The 18,594-nt window shown below is 38.0% G+C and overlaps 1 protein-coding gene across 2 annotated transcripts in view; it reads right to left on the bottom strand.

Annotated features, from left to right (window-relative positions):
- The window catches only part of AGBL4 (AGBL carboxypeptidase 4), a 1,284,896-nt gene that overhangs the window by 573,155 nt on the left and 693,147 nt on the right, over positions 1–18,594 (bottom strand). For both annotated transcript variants that reach the window (XM_006147266.1, XM_027771347.1), the window contains exon 4: positions 15,034–15,250. In XM_006147266.1, coding sequence (XP_006147328.1) covers positions 15,034–15,250 — 217 coding nt within the window. The remainder of the gene's footprint in view (positions 1–15,033; positions 15,251–18,594) is intronic.

Here is an 18,594-nt window from a genome sequence, read left to right as displayed (position 1 = left end):
GGTATTCCAATTGAAAAGGAGGAATTCAAATTGTTCCTGTTTGTAGACAACATGATCATATATATATATATATTTTTTTTTATATATATATACATATATAAATATTTAAATATAAAAGAAGTTTGCTGGCAGTGGTATAGAGCAGAGATCCTTAATCCCTAATCTGTGGTACCAGTTCATGGCCTGTCAGGATCCAGGCCACACAACAGAAGGTGAGCTGCAGGTAAGTGAGTGAAACTTCATCTGTATTTACACCTTCTTTCCATTGCTCACATTATGGCCTGAGCTCTGCCTCCTGTTAGATCAGCAACGGCATTTGATTCTCATGAAAGTGTGAACACTATTGTGAACTGCACATGTGAGGGATCTGGGTTGCATGATCCTTACAAGAATCTAATACATGATGATCTGAGGTAGAGCTGAGGTAGTGATGCTAGCACTGCAAACATTGCATTATGATGAGTTGTAAAATTATTTCATTATATATTACAATGTAATGATTATAAAGTGCACAATGAATGCAATGCACTCGAATCATCCCAAAACCAGCCGCCTCACTCCCACTAGTCCATTGAAAATCATCTTTCAGGAAACTGGCCCATGGTGGCAAAAATGTTGTGGAATACTGTTTTAGAGGAATTATTAGATGGGAAGAGACCAGAAGCAGAGCTTCAATTTCTTCAGTCACCACCCATGTGCCTGACTTCATAGTAGCCCTATAGATAGAGCAGGGTATAAGACATATACGGTCCCTGTCCTCATGGACCTTAACGATCTCCAGAGGAGTGCCAGCAGGTGGGCATAGTGGTTAAGGTGCTAGACTTCCCACATGGCTGACCACAGTTCGAGTCTCAGACCTGGTGGCTTGAAAATCACTCTAGACACTTGTATGGGTGTGCCTAAAATCCCCAAGGGGAGAGGGAAGAGAAGGGATTAAGGCATGGGCATCCCCCCTAGGGGGTGATTTCTCACTTCCCCTCTCTCTGAATCTGTCTCCCTCCTTTCTGGCAAGCACACACACCCTTTGACTAAAACCTAAAAACAAACAAACAAGAAAAAACCTCCAGAGAAGACAGATATTGAATGAGTAGTTAGAGTGAATTGTATTTTAAAGAAGAAATAGGAGCATGTATATTGTAGAAGCATGTAGTAGAGGCTCTTGAACTAGTCTGGGGAAGAGTGTATAAGAGAAGAATTTCATGACTAAATGCTTAAATTGGATCCTGAAAGCAGAATAGGAAGTAGTTAGCCAAAGAACCACAGAGAAAGAATATTCCAGGTAGATGGACAGTGTATAGATAAGTTAAGGGAAATATCTGTGGCTTACAGAAAGAAATAAAAGACTGGTTCAGGTAGAACATAGGTAGCAAGGAAAGTGGAATATTAGAGAGGTTGAAGAAGCAGGCAGAACCAGATTATCCAGAATCTTACAGTCCAGATTTGAGAATTTGCTACTTTATGGGGCTAGCAGGTGGCATGGTGGTTAAGGTGCTGGACTTTCACATGGTGTACAACAGTTTGAGTCCCAGACTCGGTGGCTTGAAAATCATGCCGGGAATGTGTGTGTGCATGCCCAAGATCTCAAGAGGAGAATGGAGAAGAGACTGCAGTGTGGCCATCTCACCAAGGAGGTGATTTCTCACTTTTCCTCTCACTGTTTCTCTGTCTTGCTCTGGCAAGCACAAGTGCCTTATGGCAACAAAACAAAACAAAACACCCTAAATAAATAAATAAATAATTTTGGTACTTCATCTTTTTTTTTTTTTTTTTGAGAGGTTTTCGCTATAGGGCGTGTGCACTCGCCAGAGAGAGACAGAGAGAGACATAGAGACAGAAAGCTAGAAATCACCCCCCAGAGGGGATGGCCACACCACAATCTCTTCTCCTCCATTCTCCTTTCGGGATCTTGGGCACGCACGCACACGAGCCTGGCGTGAGTTTTAAGCCACCCGTTCCGGGACACGAACCGCAGTCGACTACGTGGGAGTCCAGCAACATAGCCATTATGCTAACTGCTGGTTCCCTTGGTACTTCATCTTAAACTATAGAGAAGGTAGAGTATTCAATGAGTCATATTCATGTAAATGGCAGCTGTTTTATATGGTGGCAGCAGTGGAATGATAAGACAATTATGGGCCAAGGTTTTCCATGATGGAAGGAAATGTCTAAGAAATCAGCAGAAGGTAGCAACAGGAGTGTCTGGAGATGATATAAAATGGTAACATGCTTTAAAAATGTCTGTTCATAGGATATCTTTTTATATAACAGAGGGGAAAAGAATGGTCTCAAAGTAGCATTTTGCTAACCTTACTGAGGTGGTATTCAGTGCAGAGGTTACTCTTTGGTCAGGTACCACAGGTCAGGAGGTGAGAGGGCCACATAGTTTGGAGGAGGGCTGGGACTTTCTGGTTGCCACTGTAATGCTGAGATAGCTGTGGGAGTGGGAGAGAGAACCTGCTGACCTGATGACCTCACATCTTGTACCCATTGGCTAAAGAATTTGTTGTAATTTTTTGATACATGCCAATAGCTTGAATAGGGCTACAAGAGAGAAAAGAGACAGATTCTAAGGATATGGAGTTGTGGTCTTAATCATACTTGGTGACTGTGTATGAAAAATGACTTAAAAGGAGGAGTGAAAATAACATACATTTCTGGCATGGACAACTAGAGTGATGGTGATACATCCACTGAACTAAGAAACCCAAGGATGGGACAGGTTGGGTAGTTTGGGTTGGCCTTTGAAGCTTCAAGGAAATCTGCTTCCATTTTCAAGCAGGGGGAGAACCCAAGGTCATAATTTTTAGCATCTTCTTTTCTGGGCCTTTGCTTGCCCAGAGCTGAGATTTGGAATGGGTAAGCCTCTTGCATCAGCAGGGTAAATTGGAAGTCTCTCAGCTAGATGCTGAGAGAATGTGTCTGCTTCCAATTAATTTGGACCCTTTTGGAGGGAATAGAAAAAACTATGCCAAGAAAATGGTAACTCATGAAGTGGTCTGCTGGAAGGGAGCCAAAATACTGAGTTTGTTTAGAATATCTGACCAAGACCAGGTTTGGTGCAGATGAGGGTCCATCGAACACTTTTGAAAAGTGGATTAAGGGCTGATAATTGAGATTACTAACTTCCAACAATTTCTCTATTTAAAATTCAGCCAAAAAAGATATTTGCTTGCTCATGTGGCCAGCTGCAACTCTGCAAATGGGTAAAAAAAGAGAAAAGGTAGGAACACAGAGGGACTAGATTATTTTGAAGTTAAGGGTCAGAATTATGCTGGCCCCTCTAGCCTATTTTCTATGGTATTATTCCTTGGTTTTCCTGCCCACATGGTCATCAGTACTCCCCCACCCACTTCATCTCCTTTTTTTAAATTTTACTTTTTTATTATTTTTTTTCAGTTCATTTTCTTTTATACATTCAATCACATTATTATTTGTCTTACAAAATGGATATTTCAACAGGTGAACATTTCTCCCTAGTACAGTTGATAAAACTACAAAATATCTTCAACAGATAATACCACATTTCTTTGTGCCATTAATACTTTGCCTCCTTATTTTTCTTCTAAATGTCCTTCCTCAGACCCTCCTCTTTCACACGCACTATATCTCGTATTGATCCTGGCTTTTTCACACAAGCCCACACACAGGCTGTAGGAAGATTTGCCAAATTCCTTATCTTAAATTCTAGATTGAATCCTGGAACATAAAAATTGGTAATACCTGAGCATAGTTCTGTATTTCAGTTAATAGTAATGTACCAATGTTAATTTATTACTTTTGAAAAATCCTCCATGACTGAGTAAGGCATTAGCATTAGGAAACTGCATAGAGTATTATAGGAACACTCTAGGCTATCTTTTCAACTTTTCTATAAATCTAAAATTATTCTAAAATAAGAGGTTCATTTGAAAAATAATATCAGAGAAATAAACATAGCATTATTTAAAGAATAACAATTAAAATCTACTATGGAGAGACCCAGCTGCTAAAAGAAGCTATTGTCAACTCTGGCTGCTTTTCTAGAGATCTAGCATTCAAAGCAAGAGAAGAAATACTCCCATTTTGCTGTGGGATACTAGAAACCCTGAGGGGTTTTACATTCAGTTCTAGCATTTCAAGAAGAAAATTAATAACCTAGATCATAAGAACAACAAGGTAAAAAGTTAGAAATCACAGAAGATGAAGAGATGTAGAGTTAATCAGGGGGGGAAGAAAGGAAAGACCAGTTTGGAGAAGACCCATGAGGGAGTGTGCAGTCATTGTTTTGACATTTTTGCAGGCCTGTCCAGGAGCTAAAAGTGCAAGTATATGCAAGGTGAGCCCAGAGGGTATATCTCAATTCAGAGAGAAAATTATAAGGTGGCAACCCTTTTGGATGTTAGAATTTTTTTTTTTTTTTTTTTAAGGGATGGGACCCTGGTTGCTTTAAGAAATATATGTGCAGAGGCTGAAAAGATGCTCGAAGATGTAGGCTAAGAGAAGATGCTAGACTTTACAGCATACATCCTTGCCCACAGAAAATGATTAAGTTCATAAGTTTGAATGATACCCTATAGTCTGTCAACTCTAGAGATTTTTGTGAGGTAAGATTGGAGGGATTAGCTTTTTTATGTATTTCTATGACATTCTCATTACTATACACAGGGTTTTGGTGGTCATTTTTTCCACCCAGTGTGGTGCTCTGGGACAACAAATATCTCTGCCTGTGGGAAGGGAAGGCAATTGAGTAGACAGGCATCAGGTAACCTAACCCCCACACAGTAAGGTCAACTGTCACCAGCAGGGGCAGCCTGAAGGTAAAGGTAAGTGCCATATTGGCATTTTCCTTCATACTTGGTTCCTCACTTCCCTCAAGATAGAGACCAAATTCCTTAGCATGACAATCAAAGTCCTCCTGAGTTGGCCTCTGTCTATCCCCTTCTATCCCCTCTGTGTCCCATCACCACACCTCCTGCTCATCTTAGGCTGGCCCTGTGTCCTTCTCATGTGGAACCACACAACATCATACCATAGTGGCTCAGATTCTTTATATATGTGTGATAATCAATTCAAGATGCCTCCTTCCTTATGACTTCATTCTCTCCCTTGTACCCCTTCTATACATACTCATTCTACTGAATATATTCAGTCTTGTGTCATCATTGCCATTGTTAGTTTTTACAATTATGTTGCTCACTACATCATGACTTTTCAGGGACAAGGTATGTTTTTTATGAATATTTCTGTCCTCAGCACCCAATAAGAGTCTGACAGCTAGAAGATGCTCACTAGATAATTGTGGTATTAAAGAATGGCTTTGTTAGAATTTGCTAAATGAGGGAACCAGCAGTTAGCGTAATGGCTATGTCGCTGGACTCCCACGTAGTCGACCGCGGTTCACGTCCCGGACCCGGTGGCTTAAAACTCACGCCGGGCGCGTGTGCGTGCGTGCCCGCTAAATGACTATATAAAAACAAATAGAATATTTGTCTAACCAGGGCTGGTTCAGACCCTGTTTGGAGTCCACAGACTTGGCCTCAAACCCAACTGCATGATATAAACAAATTACTTAATCTCATTAAATCTCAGTTTTTAAAAATAAAAATGGGGAAGATAACATTGCCACATCTTAGAACTTAAAATGTATTAGTTAGTTAGTTAGTTAGTTAGTTAGTTATATTTCTTAAATATTTTTGCCATGGGGCATGTGCACTCACCAGAGAGAGAGAGAGAGAGAGAGAGAGAAAGTAAGACCTCAGCCCCCAGAGGAGATGGCCACACTGTAATTCCTTCTCCTCCAGATTTTGGGCATTTGCGCACACACTTGGTATGTTTTTCAAGCTACCATGTTCAGGACTTGATCAGTACAGTCAGTCATATGGGAATACAGTGCCTTAACTGCCACACTATTTGTTGTTGGTCCTTTAAATCATACCTTCTAAGTAAAACCTTCTGTTGCAAACTGATCTCCTTTGCTGATTTAATTATGCCAGTATTCTTTGTCTCTTCTTACTCTAATACAAGGTTTGTGAGGGCACAAACTTCTGTCTATTTTTAGTGCTGACGCCCCAGAATCTAGACAATGCTATTGCATGGTAGGTATTCAGCAATTGCACTAACCATTTAATAGGGGTGTTGTGAGAATAAAGTGATGTAAAAGTATATAAAGTTCATAGTGCTGGGCCTATATAAGCATTCAATAACTGCTAGCTGCTACTATAAAATAAAGGGCAGATAAGAGGCAACACTAGAGCAGCCTGATGTGTGATCTAGCCAGAACCATACAACTGAAACATCATGAATATTTGATCATAATTTATGTTGGAGCTGGAAGCAATGCTTGAAATCATCTAGTCTGACTTTCTGAGGACCATAGAGGGGGAGTGCTTTAATCGAAGTCGCAGAGCTAACCAGTGGCTTGATGATATTATTCCTATATAAATGATTATTTGGTGATACCTAAAATTTAATGTATCCAAAAATACACTAGCAGATTATTTTCTTTGTTAGATACTCCTTTTGGCTAGTATTCTTAAGCACAGGAATGACTCTTTACACCTAATTCTTTCAGAATATGTACACACCCACAGACTTGTATGTTCTATCTTTAAGTTAGTCCAATGACATATGAAAATAATAACATTTTACTGTGACAGTACAAGAGCTATATGGTTTACAAATTAAAGTATTAATGTAAAAATAATACCGTATCACAGTAAAGTGGCTACAGGATTTAAAAATAAATGTTGTCAGTTAAAATCCACTTCTAGTTTTACCACAATGAAGAAGCTGATAAATCCTACCACCCCCCCAAAAAATATAAAACTGGACAAAATTAATACAAACCACTATTTCAATGCTTTGGAAACTAACCAAAGGAATTCAATAGTTCCAAAAGTATTACGTTTGAAAAACTGAACTTCAGGAAATAATGGGAATCTGCAGTGTTCTGACCTGGGCTACGTCATCTTTCTACCAGCCTCGTAAATGTAGGGTTCTGTTAGGCAGGGCTGGTTATACAAAGTAGCAGCTTTTCTGTCGAGGCAGAAGGGGCTTACTCTATTTGGAGAGGTAAGGAGTGCCCCCACTCAGTAACATTATCTGTTAAAAAAAATAATAATAATGAACCTGGGAAATGATGGATGTTTAATGTAGGTTTATCAGTTGTAACACATCTACCATTCTGGTCGTAGGTGTTAATAATGGGGATGGCTATGCATGTGTTGGGGCAGAGATTGTATGGGAAATCTCTGCATCTTCCTTCCATTTTTGCTGTGAACCTAAAAACTAACACATTAAAAAAAAAAAAAGAGTATATGGGGGGCAGCATGTGGTGTGGTAGTTAAGGTGCTGGACTTCCACATGGCTAACTGCAGTTTGAGTCCTGGACATGGTGGCTTGCTTTCTCACTTTCCCTCTCTCTCTCTCCACTAAGCACAAATGTCTTATAGCAAAATTTAAGTTAGAATAAATAAATAAATATGTTAAATTAAATAAATAATCTAAATGAAAAAACAATAGGACCTTATGAAAACAAACTAAAAGCCTTAATAAGTTATACACAAGAGAAAGATGCCAAGGATTTCATTGGTAAAGATAGTGTTTTCACCAAGTGGTGTTGGCACAATTGGATATGCAATGCAGTAAAGGAATTTAGGCTCTTATTTCACATGATACACAAAAATTAGTCCAATATGGTTCATAAGCTTAAATGTAAGCTAAAACTATAAAAATTTTAGAAGCAAAACATAGGAGAAAATCTTTGTGGGATTCAAGTAGACAGATTTCTTAGATACAACACCAAAAGCATGATGCAAAAAAGAAAATGTTAAAAACTTCTAAAGGCCAGAGAGTGGTGCAGCAGTGCAGTATCACAGTGGTAAAACGTGATGTCCTGGCAAGGCAATCCCACATGGGAAGGTTCCTAATTTAAGTCCAGAAATCTCTCCTAGTACATTGGGCATGCATGTGCCTGTGATCTGGGCCTGGCTGAAGGCTGGAGGTAGATCTTAGCATCAAGACCTTGTTGGTGGTTCTCTTTCTGTCTCTCTTTCTCTCTTACTCAAGGAATATATAAACCTAAAAGAATTATTCTTCAAAAGACATGCTAAAAGAGTGAATAAAAATACAGACATAGATTGGGGAAAATACTTGTAAAGCATGTATCTGACAAGGGACTCGCATGTAGAATACATAACGAATTCTCAAAACTTGCTTATAAGAACACAAGTAAAAATGGGCAAAAGCTTTGAACTGACACATCACCAAAACATTAATAGATTGGCAAATAAGCACACGAAAAGATGATCAACACAATTAGTCATTAGGGCAGTACAAATCAAAACCCCAGTGAGATACTACTACTTATACCACTAACTCTAATAAAAATGTAATAAATATATCATATTTATAATAAAATAAATAATAAAATATAATAAACTATATAAAAATATTGATCATTCCACGAGTGGCAAGCATCTGGAGAAACTGTACCCCTCCTGAATTGCTGATAGGAATGTAAAATGACACTCTTGCTTTGGAACACAGTTTGATGGTTTTTACAAGTTGAACATCAGCTTTCTATGTGATTCAGTTATATCAACCCAAGAGAAATGTAATATGCCCATTCAAAAATGGATACATAAATGATCAGGGCAGCATTATTTATAATAGCCCCCAAATAATACCAATCCATATGCCTATAAACTGGAAACTGGATAAACAAAATATGGTGTAGCCTTTCAATGTAATATTATTCAGCACTTTAAATGATGAACTAGTGATACATGTACAACATATATGAATCTTAAAAATACAGTGCCAAGTGAAACATTTAAGATACAAATATATACTGTTTACTTTCCTTTATATGAAATCAAAATTTAGAGTTCAGAAGTAGCAAATATGCAGTGTTCAAAAGCAAATTAGTATTTATCTAGGGTAAAAGCAGAAGAAAGTATTAGTAAGAGAAATTTTTAGGCTATAAAAATATTCTAAAACTAGATTGTGCGGATAGTTGCACAACTCTATAAATCTGCTAAAAATCATAGAATTGTACCCTTATGATGGGTGAATTTTATGGTATATAAATTATACCTCAATAAAGCCGTTAAAGCAACAAGAACAATTTTTTCTATCATGTTCTTATCTTACAAATCAGGTCATCATCCATTTCACTGAATACTGAATGTTGAAGACTTTTTTTTTTTATTTTTTTTTTTTTTAGTGGGGTGAGAAGGGGCTGGTGGTGCATAACAAAACAAAATGCCATTTTGGATGATATAATCAGTACCAGTAGTAGCTATGACCGTGGTAATTAACAGTTCCAGTACCAAAAAATTCAAAATCTTGCTTTCTGCTTGCTCTCCCTAAGATCTAGATGTTGGCATGTTTAGCCTTCCCACTTATAATTATCCTCCCTCCAAATTGGAAGAAGGATTAACTAATTATAGTGGTGCCTTCAAACACAAGCCATATTAAACACCCTGGTAACCGAGAATTGTCCTGTCTGCAAAAGTATGCCAGAAAGCCTTAAAATCTCTGGTATCTGGTTTCAGGCCCAGAACAAGGGGGTTGACTGAACACAAAAGTCCCCCAAATTAGTTCAATCAGCTGAGGTATATGCCCTACACTTCTGTTAAATCTGCTTTTTAAAAAAAATTATGATTGACACATAATAATTGTGCATATTTATGGGGTACAATGTGATGTTTTGATTGTGTAATCATCAAATGAGAGTAATTAGCCTATCCATCACCTTAACCATGTATTATTGCTTTATGACAAGAACATTCAAAATCCTCACCTTGAGATATTTTGAAATATACCATACTATGTTATTGTTAACTCTATTTATCTTACTAAGCAATAACTTACCAGAACTTATTCCTCCTATCTAACTTCGTATGCATTGACCAATGCCACTCCCACTTTTTCCCTCCTTCTATTCCCCATTATCTGATAACTATTATTCTATTCTCTACTTGTGTGAATGAATAATAATTTTAGACTTCATGTGAATGAGATAGTATTTGTCTTTCTGTTCCTGACTTATTTCACTTAACATAATGCATTCCAGACTTTCCAATGTCATCACAAATGACAAGATTTCTTTCTTTTATATAGTTGAGTAGTATTACATTATGTACATATACCACATTTTATTTATCAATTCATCTGTTGATGGACCTTAGGTTGATTCTATTCTTGGTTATTGTGAATAGTGCTGTGAGAAGCATGAGCGTGAATAGTGCCGTGAGAAGTATGAGCGTGCAGATCGGTCTTTGGCACATTGATTTCCTTTTCTTTGGATATATACTCAGTAGTGGGATTGCTGGAACATGTGGTAGTTCTATCTTTAATTTTTTGAGGAAACTTTACACTGTTTTCCATAATGTACTAATTTACATTCCCACCTACAGTATGCAAGAGTTCTCTTTTCTCTGCAATTTTGCCAGTACTGGTTACCTTTTGGTTTTTCGAAAGTAACAATTCTAACTGTAGCGAGATAGCAATTTCATTGTAGTTTTGATTCATATTTCCTTAGTGATTTGTGATGCTGAGCATTTTTTTCATATACCTGTTAGCCATTTGTACGTCTTCTTTTGAAAAAATGTCTATTCAGGTCTTTTGCCCATTTTTGTTCGTTTGTTCTTTGCTGTTGAGTTGAATATCATATATATTTTAAATATTAAACCCTTGTCAGATACATAGTTCATAAATTTACTTTCTTAAGATGGTGCTTTGAATTTTGATGCCTTTCTCAAAAATCAATTTGGGTCTTAGTATATATATCAAAGGGCCAGGACATGGTATTAGAAACCATGGTTTTAAATCTTGGCCCTGGTGTGAACTAGTTATGTGTACCTAGCAAAGAAACTTGTCTTTTTAGCCTTAGATTATTTTCTCCTGAACTGAAAAAAACTCTGTTTACTCTATAAAAAATTATTGTAAAAAAAGAAAACAGCCTATATAAAGTAAGAGATACCATTATGTTAAATCTGAATGAAGAAAATATTCAATATAATAAGCAAAGCTTTGTAGAGTTTGGCCCCAATATTCTTATCTATTCTCATCTTCTAGGGCTCCCTAACATGAATTCCCCATACTATTCAAGTCAGGCTTCTAACCAGCTACCACCATGCAATGACTCTGGACATACCTGCTTTCTGGGCTACCTTATTCCCAACTTTAGTCAGTTACCCTACCCATCCTTCGAAACTCAGCTTAAAGTCCATCTTTTCCATGATGCTTATTCTTACCATTAATTCCTTAAACAACTGATGAGATCCTTGATTATATATATTTTTAAATAATATAGCTATTTAGACATGTCCCCCCCACCCCCGGGATAGACTACATTTCTGAAAGTATATTAAGACTTGTTTAAACTTGTTATACATCCTCACAGTGCATCTCACAGCATCTGACATAGGACAGGAGTCTCAAATTATTATTTTTTTCTCTAAATGAGGAATTCTTCAAAGAATAATTTAAAAATATCTATTCAAGTCCAATTTTCTCATTTCATAGGTGAAAAAATTGTGCCCAGAAAGAAAATGTAGCATTCAAAGTCATAGAATTATTTTCATATTAGCACTGGAAGCAGAATTTAGGCTTTCTGTCAATGACTTCAAGCTTTCCAGTACCTATCCACAGCTATGTGACCACCAACTTTTAGCTGGAACATGGCCGCAGAATAAGATTTTATTTCTTATCCTTCCTTAAAGTAAATGTGGATATGAGTTCTATAAAATGAAAGTGCTACAAAATTGCTTCTTCATTTCTCTCATATTTCCTTATTTTTTAAGAATTATTTTAACTTCCTTATGTCTCTCTTCTCCACACACTCCACTTCTGGCACTAACCCCCATCTCTTGTGTTTGGAGGAGGGATACAGAGACAGAGCATTGACAGGATGGGGAGGTGTGGTGTTATTGGTGGAAGATATTCTGATCAACTGGACTGGCGAGAAATGTTCACATATTGAAATGTTCACCTTGTAAGCTAAATAATATGATTGAATGTATATAAAAAATTAAAAGAAAAAAGAATTATTTTAAATTTAAATTTTATTTATTATTATTTTAAAAATTTGCTGTAGGGCACAGGCACTAAACAGAGAGAGAGAGAGAGAGAAAGAGAGAGAGAGAGAGCAAGCCGTCAGGTCCAGGACCTGAACCATTGTTGTCCATGCGGGAATTTAGGACCTTAACCACCACACCACCTGCTGACTCCCTCCCCCATTTCCATGTATGGCAGGCTTTCATGAGAGTAAAGGTCATCCCCCAGGGATGGCACAGGTGAAAGCTGAGAGAATTTGACTTCCTGAAGCTTTAAATAAGCAGAGCCACAATATCAGCTATGGATTATCTACCTCTAGGTTTTCATATAGAACAGAAATACACTTTTTTTTTAAGTTGCTATTAGTTTCGGTATCTATTATTTTGGATATCTATTATTTGAAGCTTATCTTATACCTCTTACCAGCTTTCTGATGCTCTCAGCTCTTCACACTGCCTGCAGATATGTATCTTATTTCATTCTTTCATTCATTCAATCACTCATTCAATGGCCATTCAATATGTATCCGCTTTTTGCCTGGCATAAATCTAGAAGGGACTTGGAATGGATATAAGAATATAATGTATAGATCCTGCCCTTAAAAAGTCATAAGTATCGAAGGAACTTCTCATTCACTTAAATCACATTACAATTCATATGTCTGACAAACATTCATTTCAAGATCTCTCTGACAGGCTCATCTCAAATAATCTCACTGTTGTCAGTAATATATTATTGATTGGGCCAGGTATACACTTTGTGTTCTATCTGCCTCTCCACACTCACTCTCTGCCTTCTATACCTTTTCATTGTCCTGGAATGTTAATCTGTATGGATTACAACAATCCCTTGTCTTCTGGCTTCTGATTGGTTTGGCCAATAGAAACCCCTTAACAGTTGATCAGAGAGAAGTAAAAGAATAAGGTCGTCTAAGGCTAACTATGTTCCTTAATTCGAGGACACCATTCCTCACCATTCCTCCCACTAAATGATTCCCTACTATTGGGTTCTGGTAACGATTCTTTTCATGCATACTCTTGGTGCTGTTATTAGCCCCAGGGAGCTTCACTATACTGGGTAGTTTTCTCTTCACTGCCTACACCTTGTAAATAGCTCATTTATTAAAACCACCTCAAATTATCCTAATTTGTGACTGCCATCTGTTTCTTGCTAGCATGCTGACTGATATACTATGTGTCCCAATTTTCAGTTTAAAATATGTAGGCAGCAGATACAAATGGCACCCACTAGAAGCACTGTTGGGAAGAAGGTGGAAGTAGGGGGAAGATATTTAGCAAAATTATACTGCATAGATAATCTGAGACTATAAAAATATCATCTTGGCCAGATTTTGGTCTTAAGCAATAAACAGACCTTCTTTATTTCTCTCTTTTATAGGGTATTCCAGATTTATTTAGAAGTGGGGCTCACTTCTCTGTGGAATCCACAGTCACTAGGCAGAGTTTATTTCTCTGCCTACATCTATCAGAATCCCAAGAACAGCACTTTCTGCCAGTTTCACCAGTATCTTCATATGGAGACTGCTCAAGTTGTTGATTTTAGGGGTATGACCCGTACTTTTTAAAGAGTGAAACATAAAACCTGCTTATCATTAGCAACCAAAGCACTGATGACAACAAAGAGCGATCTCTATCATTTCAATGTGAACAACAACCTCAGGTCCTGGCTTGGGAAGGAGAGGAAGAAAGGAAAACAGAAAAGGCAAGTGTGGTAGGCAAAATAATGCATCCCATTCCCCAAGATGTCCACAAACTTGCAGATATACAAACATGCATGACAAAAGGGACTTTACGGATGTGAATATATTTTATCATTAACAACCAAAGCACTGATGACAACAAAGAGCAATCTCTATCATTTCAATGTGAACAACCTCAGGTCCTGGCTTGGGAAGGAGAGGGAGAAAGGAAAACAGAAAAGGCAAGTGTGGTAGGCAAAATAATGCATCCCATTCCCCAAGATGTCCACAAACTTGCAGATATACAAACATGCATGACAAAAGGGACTTTACGGATGTGAATATATTAAAGATCTTGAGATAGCCTAGATTATTCTGGATGAATCCAACATAATCACAAGGATCCTGATACGTGAGAAGAGTTAGAAGGGTCAGTATCAGAGTGGAAGAGAACCACAAGCAAAAGAATGCAGACAGCCTCTAGAAGCTCGAAAGAGCAGAATGAATTAATTCTCTCCTAGAGTCTCCAGAATAAACACGGATCTGCTGAAATCTTAATTTTAGTCCAGTGAAACCCATTTTGGACTTCTGACCTCCATAATTATAAGAAAATAAGTTTCTGCTGTTTTAGGTCACTAAGTATGTGGAAATTTGTCATATTAGCAATAGGAAATTAGTATGGAATGGAAGACCGAAATTACCAGACTCAGAGAACTAAACATGGAGCAGGAAAGAAGGGTGGGAAATGACAGATGGTAGAAACAGAACACATTGTGGACAGAACAACCAACCTGCACACAACTAACCTGTACTGCGGGCAAGTTGGACTCATCAAGAAACACATTTACTCTACATTTAAGACACCTGCAGTCATAAAATGTTTTCATGCCTCTTGTAACACACAGTGTCACAAAAATGACACAGTAGACGCCTCCTTTTCTCTCAGCTTTTGGGCTTCATCAGAACCTTTGTACTTTGTTAGAGAACTTTATCAACTTAATTCACAAAGATAACCATCTGTCTCATATCTCATTTTGTGATTTCCTGATGCCCAGGGTAGCACTGGATCACACAATGAGAATAATAATTTTTTAAATTAAATAATTATTAGTCATGTAATAATTTCTACTATATTGTTATTTGGTGTAATTAAATAGTTATTAAAAGTTTCAGAGTATATATTCTATGGAGCACCAATATTCATCACTCGTATTCTCTAAAAACCCATTGCTAAGTCCCTACCCCTCAGTCGTTGTTTCTAACCGGCACCCCAGACCTGATATTGGCCTTACCACGCTCTGACCCAGCTGCTCCCGGAAGAAGTAATCCATGTTTCTCTTTTGCAGGCTGTCGAGGTAATGCTGGAAGCGAGTGTATGTATATGGGTAGCAGTAAGCAAACTGGTAAATATCTTCTTCTCGGTCAAAGCAAAATGCAAAGGACATCACATAATTTCTCCTATGGTCTGGGCAGCGATAGTAGTAAACATTTTTAGGTGGCAGCCTTTGCCTGAAATATACAAACAAGATATTTGGGCATATCAGACTATTGTTCAAGCTTCAAAAAATAATAAACAAGAATGATGCCTAAGAGAAAAGTTATAACATCAAGAACCCTGGTGGTGACTGTGGGAGAATGATGACACAAAATGCAGAGGATCCAAAACGGTCCTGGTCTACGAGAACTTTGCTCGATATCCAGCATTATCCTTTCTCAATTGTTTAGAAACTGCAAAGTTAAACAAAGATGAACAAGTTTTATTTATTTGTTTATTCTTATTTTGAGTACTTGTTATATGCTCAGGTATCATGGTATAGTCTTGATGTGTAATGGTAAATAAAACAGGCAAGAAGGACAATATAGTTACAGATTCTGAAAACTTCCTTGACGGGAAATAAGGAGTATGATATTATAGAGACACAATGGGGGAGGCCTGCTTTTCCCAGGGAAGTCAGTTTTGTTTAGTATTGTAAGAGCAATTCAAAACTTTTAAAAATAAACTAATATGCATTGTGAATATTCAAGGGAGGTAAAGGAACATTCAACATTTCTTTAAATTATCACTATTATTTTTCTACAGAGCATTCCATGAGACTAATTTTCCACAGACGTACTTTGGGAAATACTGCTTTAAAATATGCTGTGTGAGCAATTTTGCTAAGCTATCATGCTCTTTCTCCCATAAGAAACACTAACATGCATATAGGAGGAAAAGGAAAATACTGCAGTTATAATTCCCAAAACTTCTTTACATTTACCCACTTTAAAGAGTTACTACATCTTCTTGTGCTTGATGATATTCAGACTCTTCACTCTGTTGCCCTTAAGATGCTACCTCTTATTTCTGTCTCTTCAAATCCTGTTAATCCTACAAAAACCCATCTCATACTGCCTTTTATATGATCCTATATTGACAATTCCAGGCCAGATCAGCTCACATATTTTGTAGTAACTCTTTTTTTTTTTTTTTTTTATCCACTGCTTCATAAGCCTTATCCACCAAGATTGGTTTGGAAAATCCTTAAGGGTAAGGAAGCTTCTAGAAGTGCTGACATAGGGTGTGGAGGATGTAAGGTGTACCTGTAGTGACTTGGAAATCAATTAAGAAGCCAAGTGGCATGGATGAATATGTAGGAAAGAAATTGTGAGGAAGAAGGCATAGGAGATGAGGTCGAGAAAAACAAGGTTCCACTGGAACAACCTGGAAAAAATTGTTAAGAGATAGACAGAAGAGCATTATAACATGCAGCTAGTATTGCGGTGTACAAAAATATAAGTCATTTGTATGTTATACTGATTTTAGCCCAGTGAAACCCATTTTGAAAACATAATTTTAAAATAAATAAATAAAAAGAAAAAAAAAAAAACCATGCTAGTGTTAGTTGCATAATCTTGTTTCTACCTTTGGGTCTTTTGGAGGCTGCATAAATGGTCAAGGTAGGAAGAGAGGTTCAGGATATGGAAGAGGTTAGGTTTCAATGACACTATTGTCCACACATGTACTTGATTACATATAATCAAGTTTTTTAAAAACTTTCTACAGGGTTCATGCGCTCACCAGAGACAGAGAAAGGGAGAAAGTATCCCCCAGAGGGAATGGCCATGCTGTAATCCCTTCTCCTCTCAGGATTTTGATGCGGCGCACTTTTGCAAACTGCTGGGTCCTCAGGCTGCTGAGTCTGAGCTCAAACCATGCAGTCAGTTGGCCATGTGAGATCCAGCTGCCTTAATCACCATGCCGCCAGTTGGCCTTAATCAAGCATTTTGATATTTGATTATATTAAAAAAGAACTGGCTAAGGTTGTAAACCATGGACGGTAGACTCTGGAACCAGAAGAACATGAAAATGCTAAGAAGGAGGACAGATTAGTAGATACTCAGCATAAACAACAAAGAGACAGGGTTTTTCACATAAACATCAGTGGTAGTATCAAAGTCTGTCTAGGGGTCCATTTAGCTCACAAATAGAGTCCATTGTCACCTATGACCAAAGCCAGTATTAATAAACGGGTGACAATATACTCCTTAAAATGAAAATAGAGATTTAAGATAATCTCCTGGACTCTTCCTCTTTACCAGATTATTAACCTAAAACTGCCTCTTTTTTTTTTTTTCTTTTTTTTTGCTATCGGACATATATACTTACCGGAGAGACAGAGACAGAAAGACAGAAATTAAGAAATCGCCCCAGCAGAATGTCCAAGCCACAATCCCTTTTCTTCTATTCTCCTCTTGGGGTTTGGGGCACACATGTACATGTGCCAAGGTGAGTTTTAAGCTGCCAGGCCTAGGACTCAAACCACAGTCAGCCACATGAGAGTCCAGTACCTTAACCACTACACCACCTGCTGGCCCCTAAACCTTCCTATATTGAAAATCTGGAGCTACCAGAGATCAAGTATAGAAACAGTGGCCTGGAAGGTACATGAGGGGTGAGGAGATAGCTTTTCTAACTTCTCCAGATAGTATGAGGAGTGTAAGACAATGAGCAGTTCCTGAGAGAGCAGTAGGGAAAGAGGCAAACACCCCCATTCCCCATGGCCTGAGAATCAGGCCTTTAGTCCATTGTTTTATTCAGAGAATATTTAAATATCCTATATCAGGTATAGTTTGGTTAAAACAAGAATCTGTAAAGAAAAAGGTGGACTAAATGACAGGATTCAAGTAAGATTAACCGTAAGGCTGAGTTCCAGAGGAAAAAGTAGAGAGTGGACAGGCTGAGAGAGGGAAGGGAGCAGTGAAAAGCCAAGACTAGAGAGTGAAGAACACATAAGTGCAGGAATGAGTACCTGTTGCTCTACATGTGTGATGCGATTAAGGATGCAGGAATAGGAAGCTGGTAGAATCTGCACTGTAGGCAAATGTCAATAAAGGAAGTCTTGAGGACTTTGGTCAACGGTCTGTGATAGTGGCTTCAGGTCCTGACTCAGAGCTTTAGGTCTGAGTTTCCTGGAGACTTGAATTAGCATGTCTTAGCACAAAGGTGACTCCTACATTCATAAGACCCCTCAGGTTATAACACTGTTTTCGACTCTTTATTTACTAGTATATTTGGTCAGGGACCATGCTCTATATTCAATCACCCCAGTTTTCTCCTCTTCCAGCCAAGTTCAGCAACTTGGTTCTGAGAGCCCGCTGTCCCCACTGTATTTGATTATGTGCTATCAGGAAAATTCATCTACCGCCTGCAGCTGTCCCAGCGCCTCTCCTGGGTGGGTCAGGATACCTAACCTGATTAGCAGACAGAGTGAAGGTAATGGGCCCTGGGGTAATCATTCAAGGAAGCTGCAGTGCTGCTCAGGGCTTAGATTTTCCAGACTCTGCCAAGGATACAAATAGAAATCTATTTGAGA

This window comes from Tupaia chinensis, unplaced genomic scaffold (genome assembly GCF_000334495.1).
Source record: "Tupaia chinensis unplaced genomic scaffold, TupChi_1.0 Scaffold000207_1, whole genome shotgun sequence".
Lineage (NCBI taxonomy): Eukaryota > Metazoa > Chordata > Mammalia > Scandentia > Tupaiidae > Tupaia > Tupaia belangeri.
This window is presented reverse-complemented; position numbering and strand designations above follow the sequence as displayed.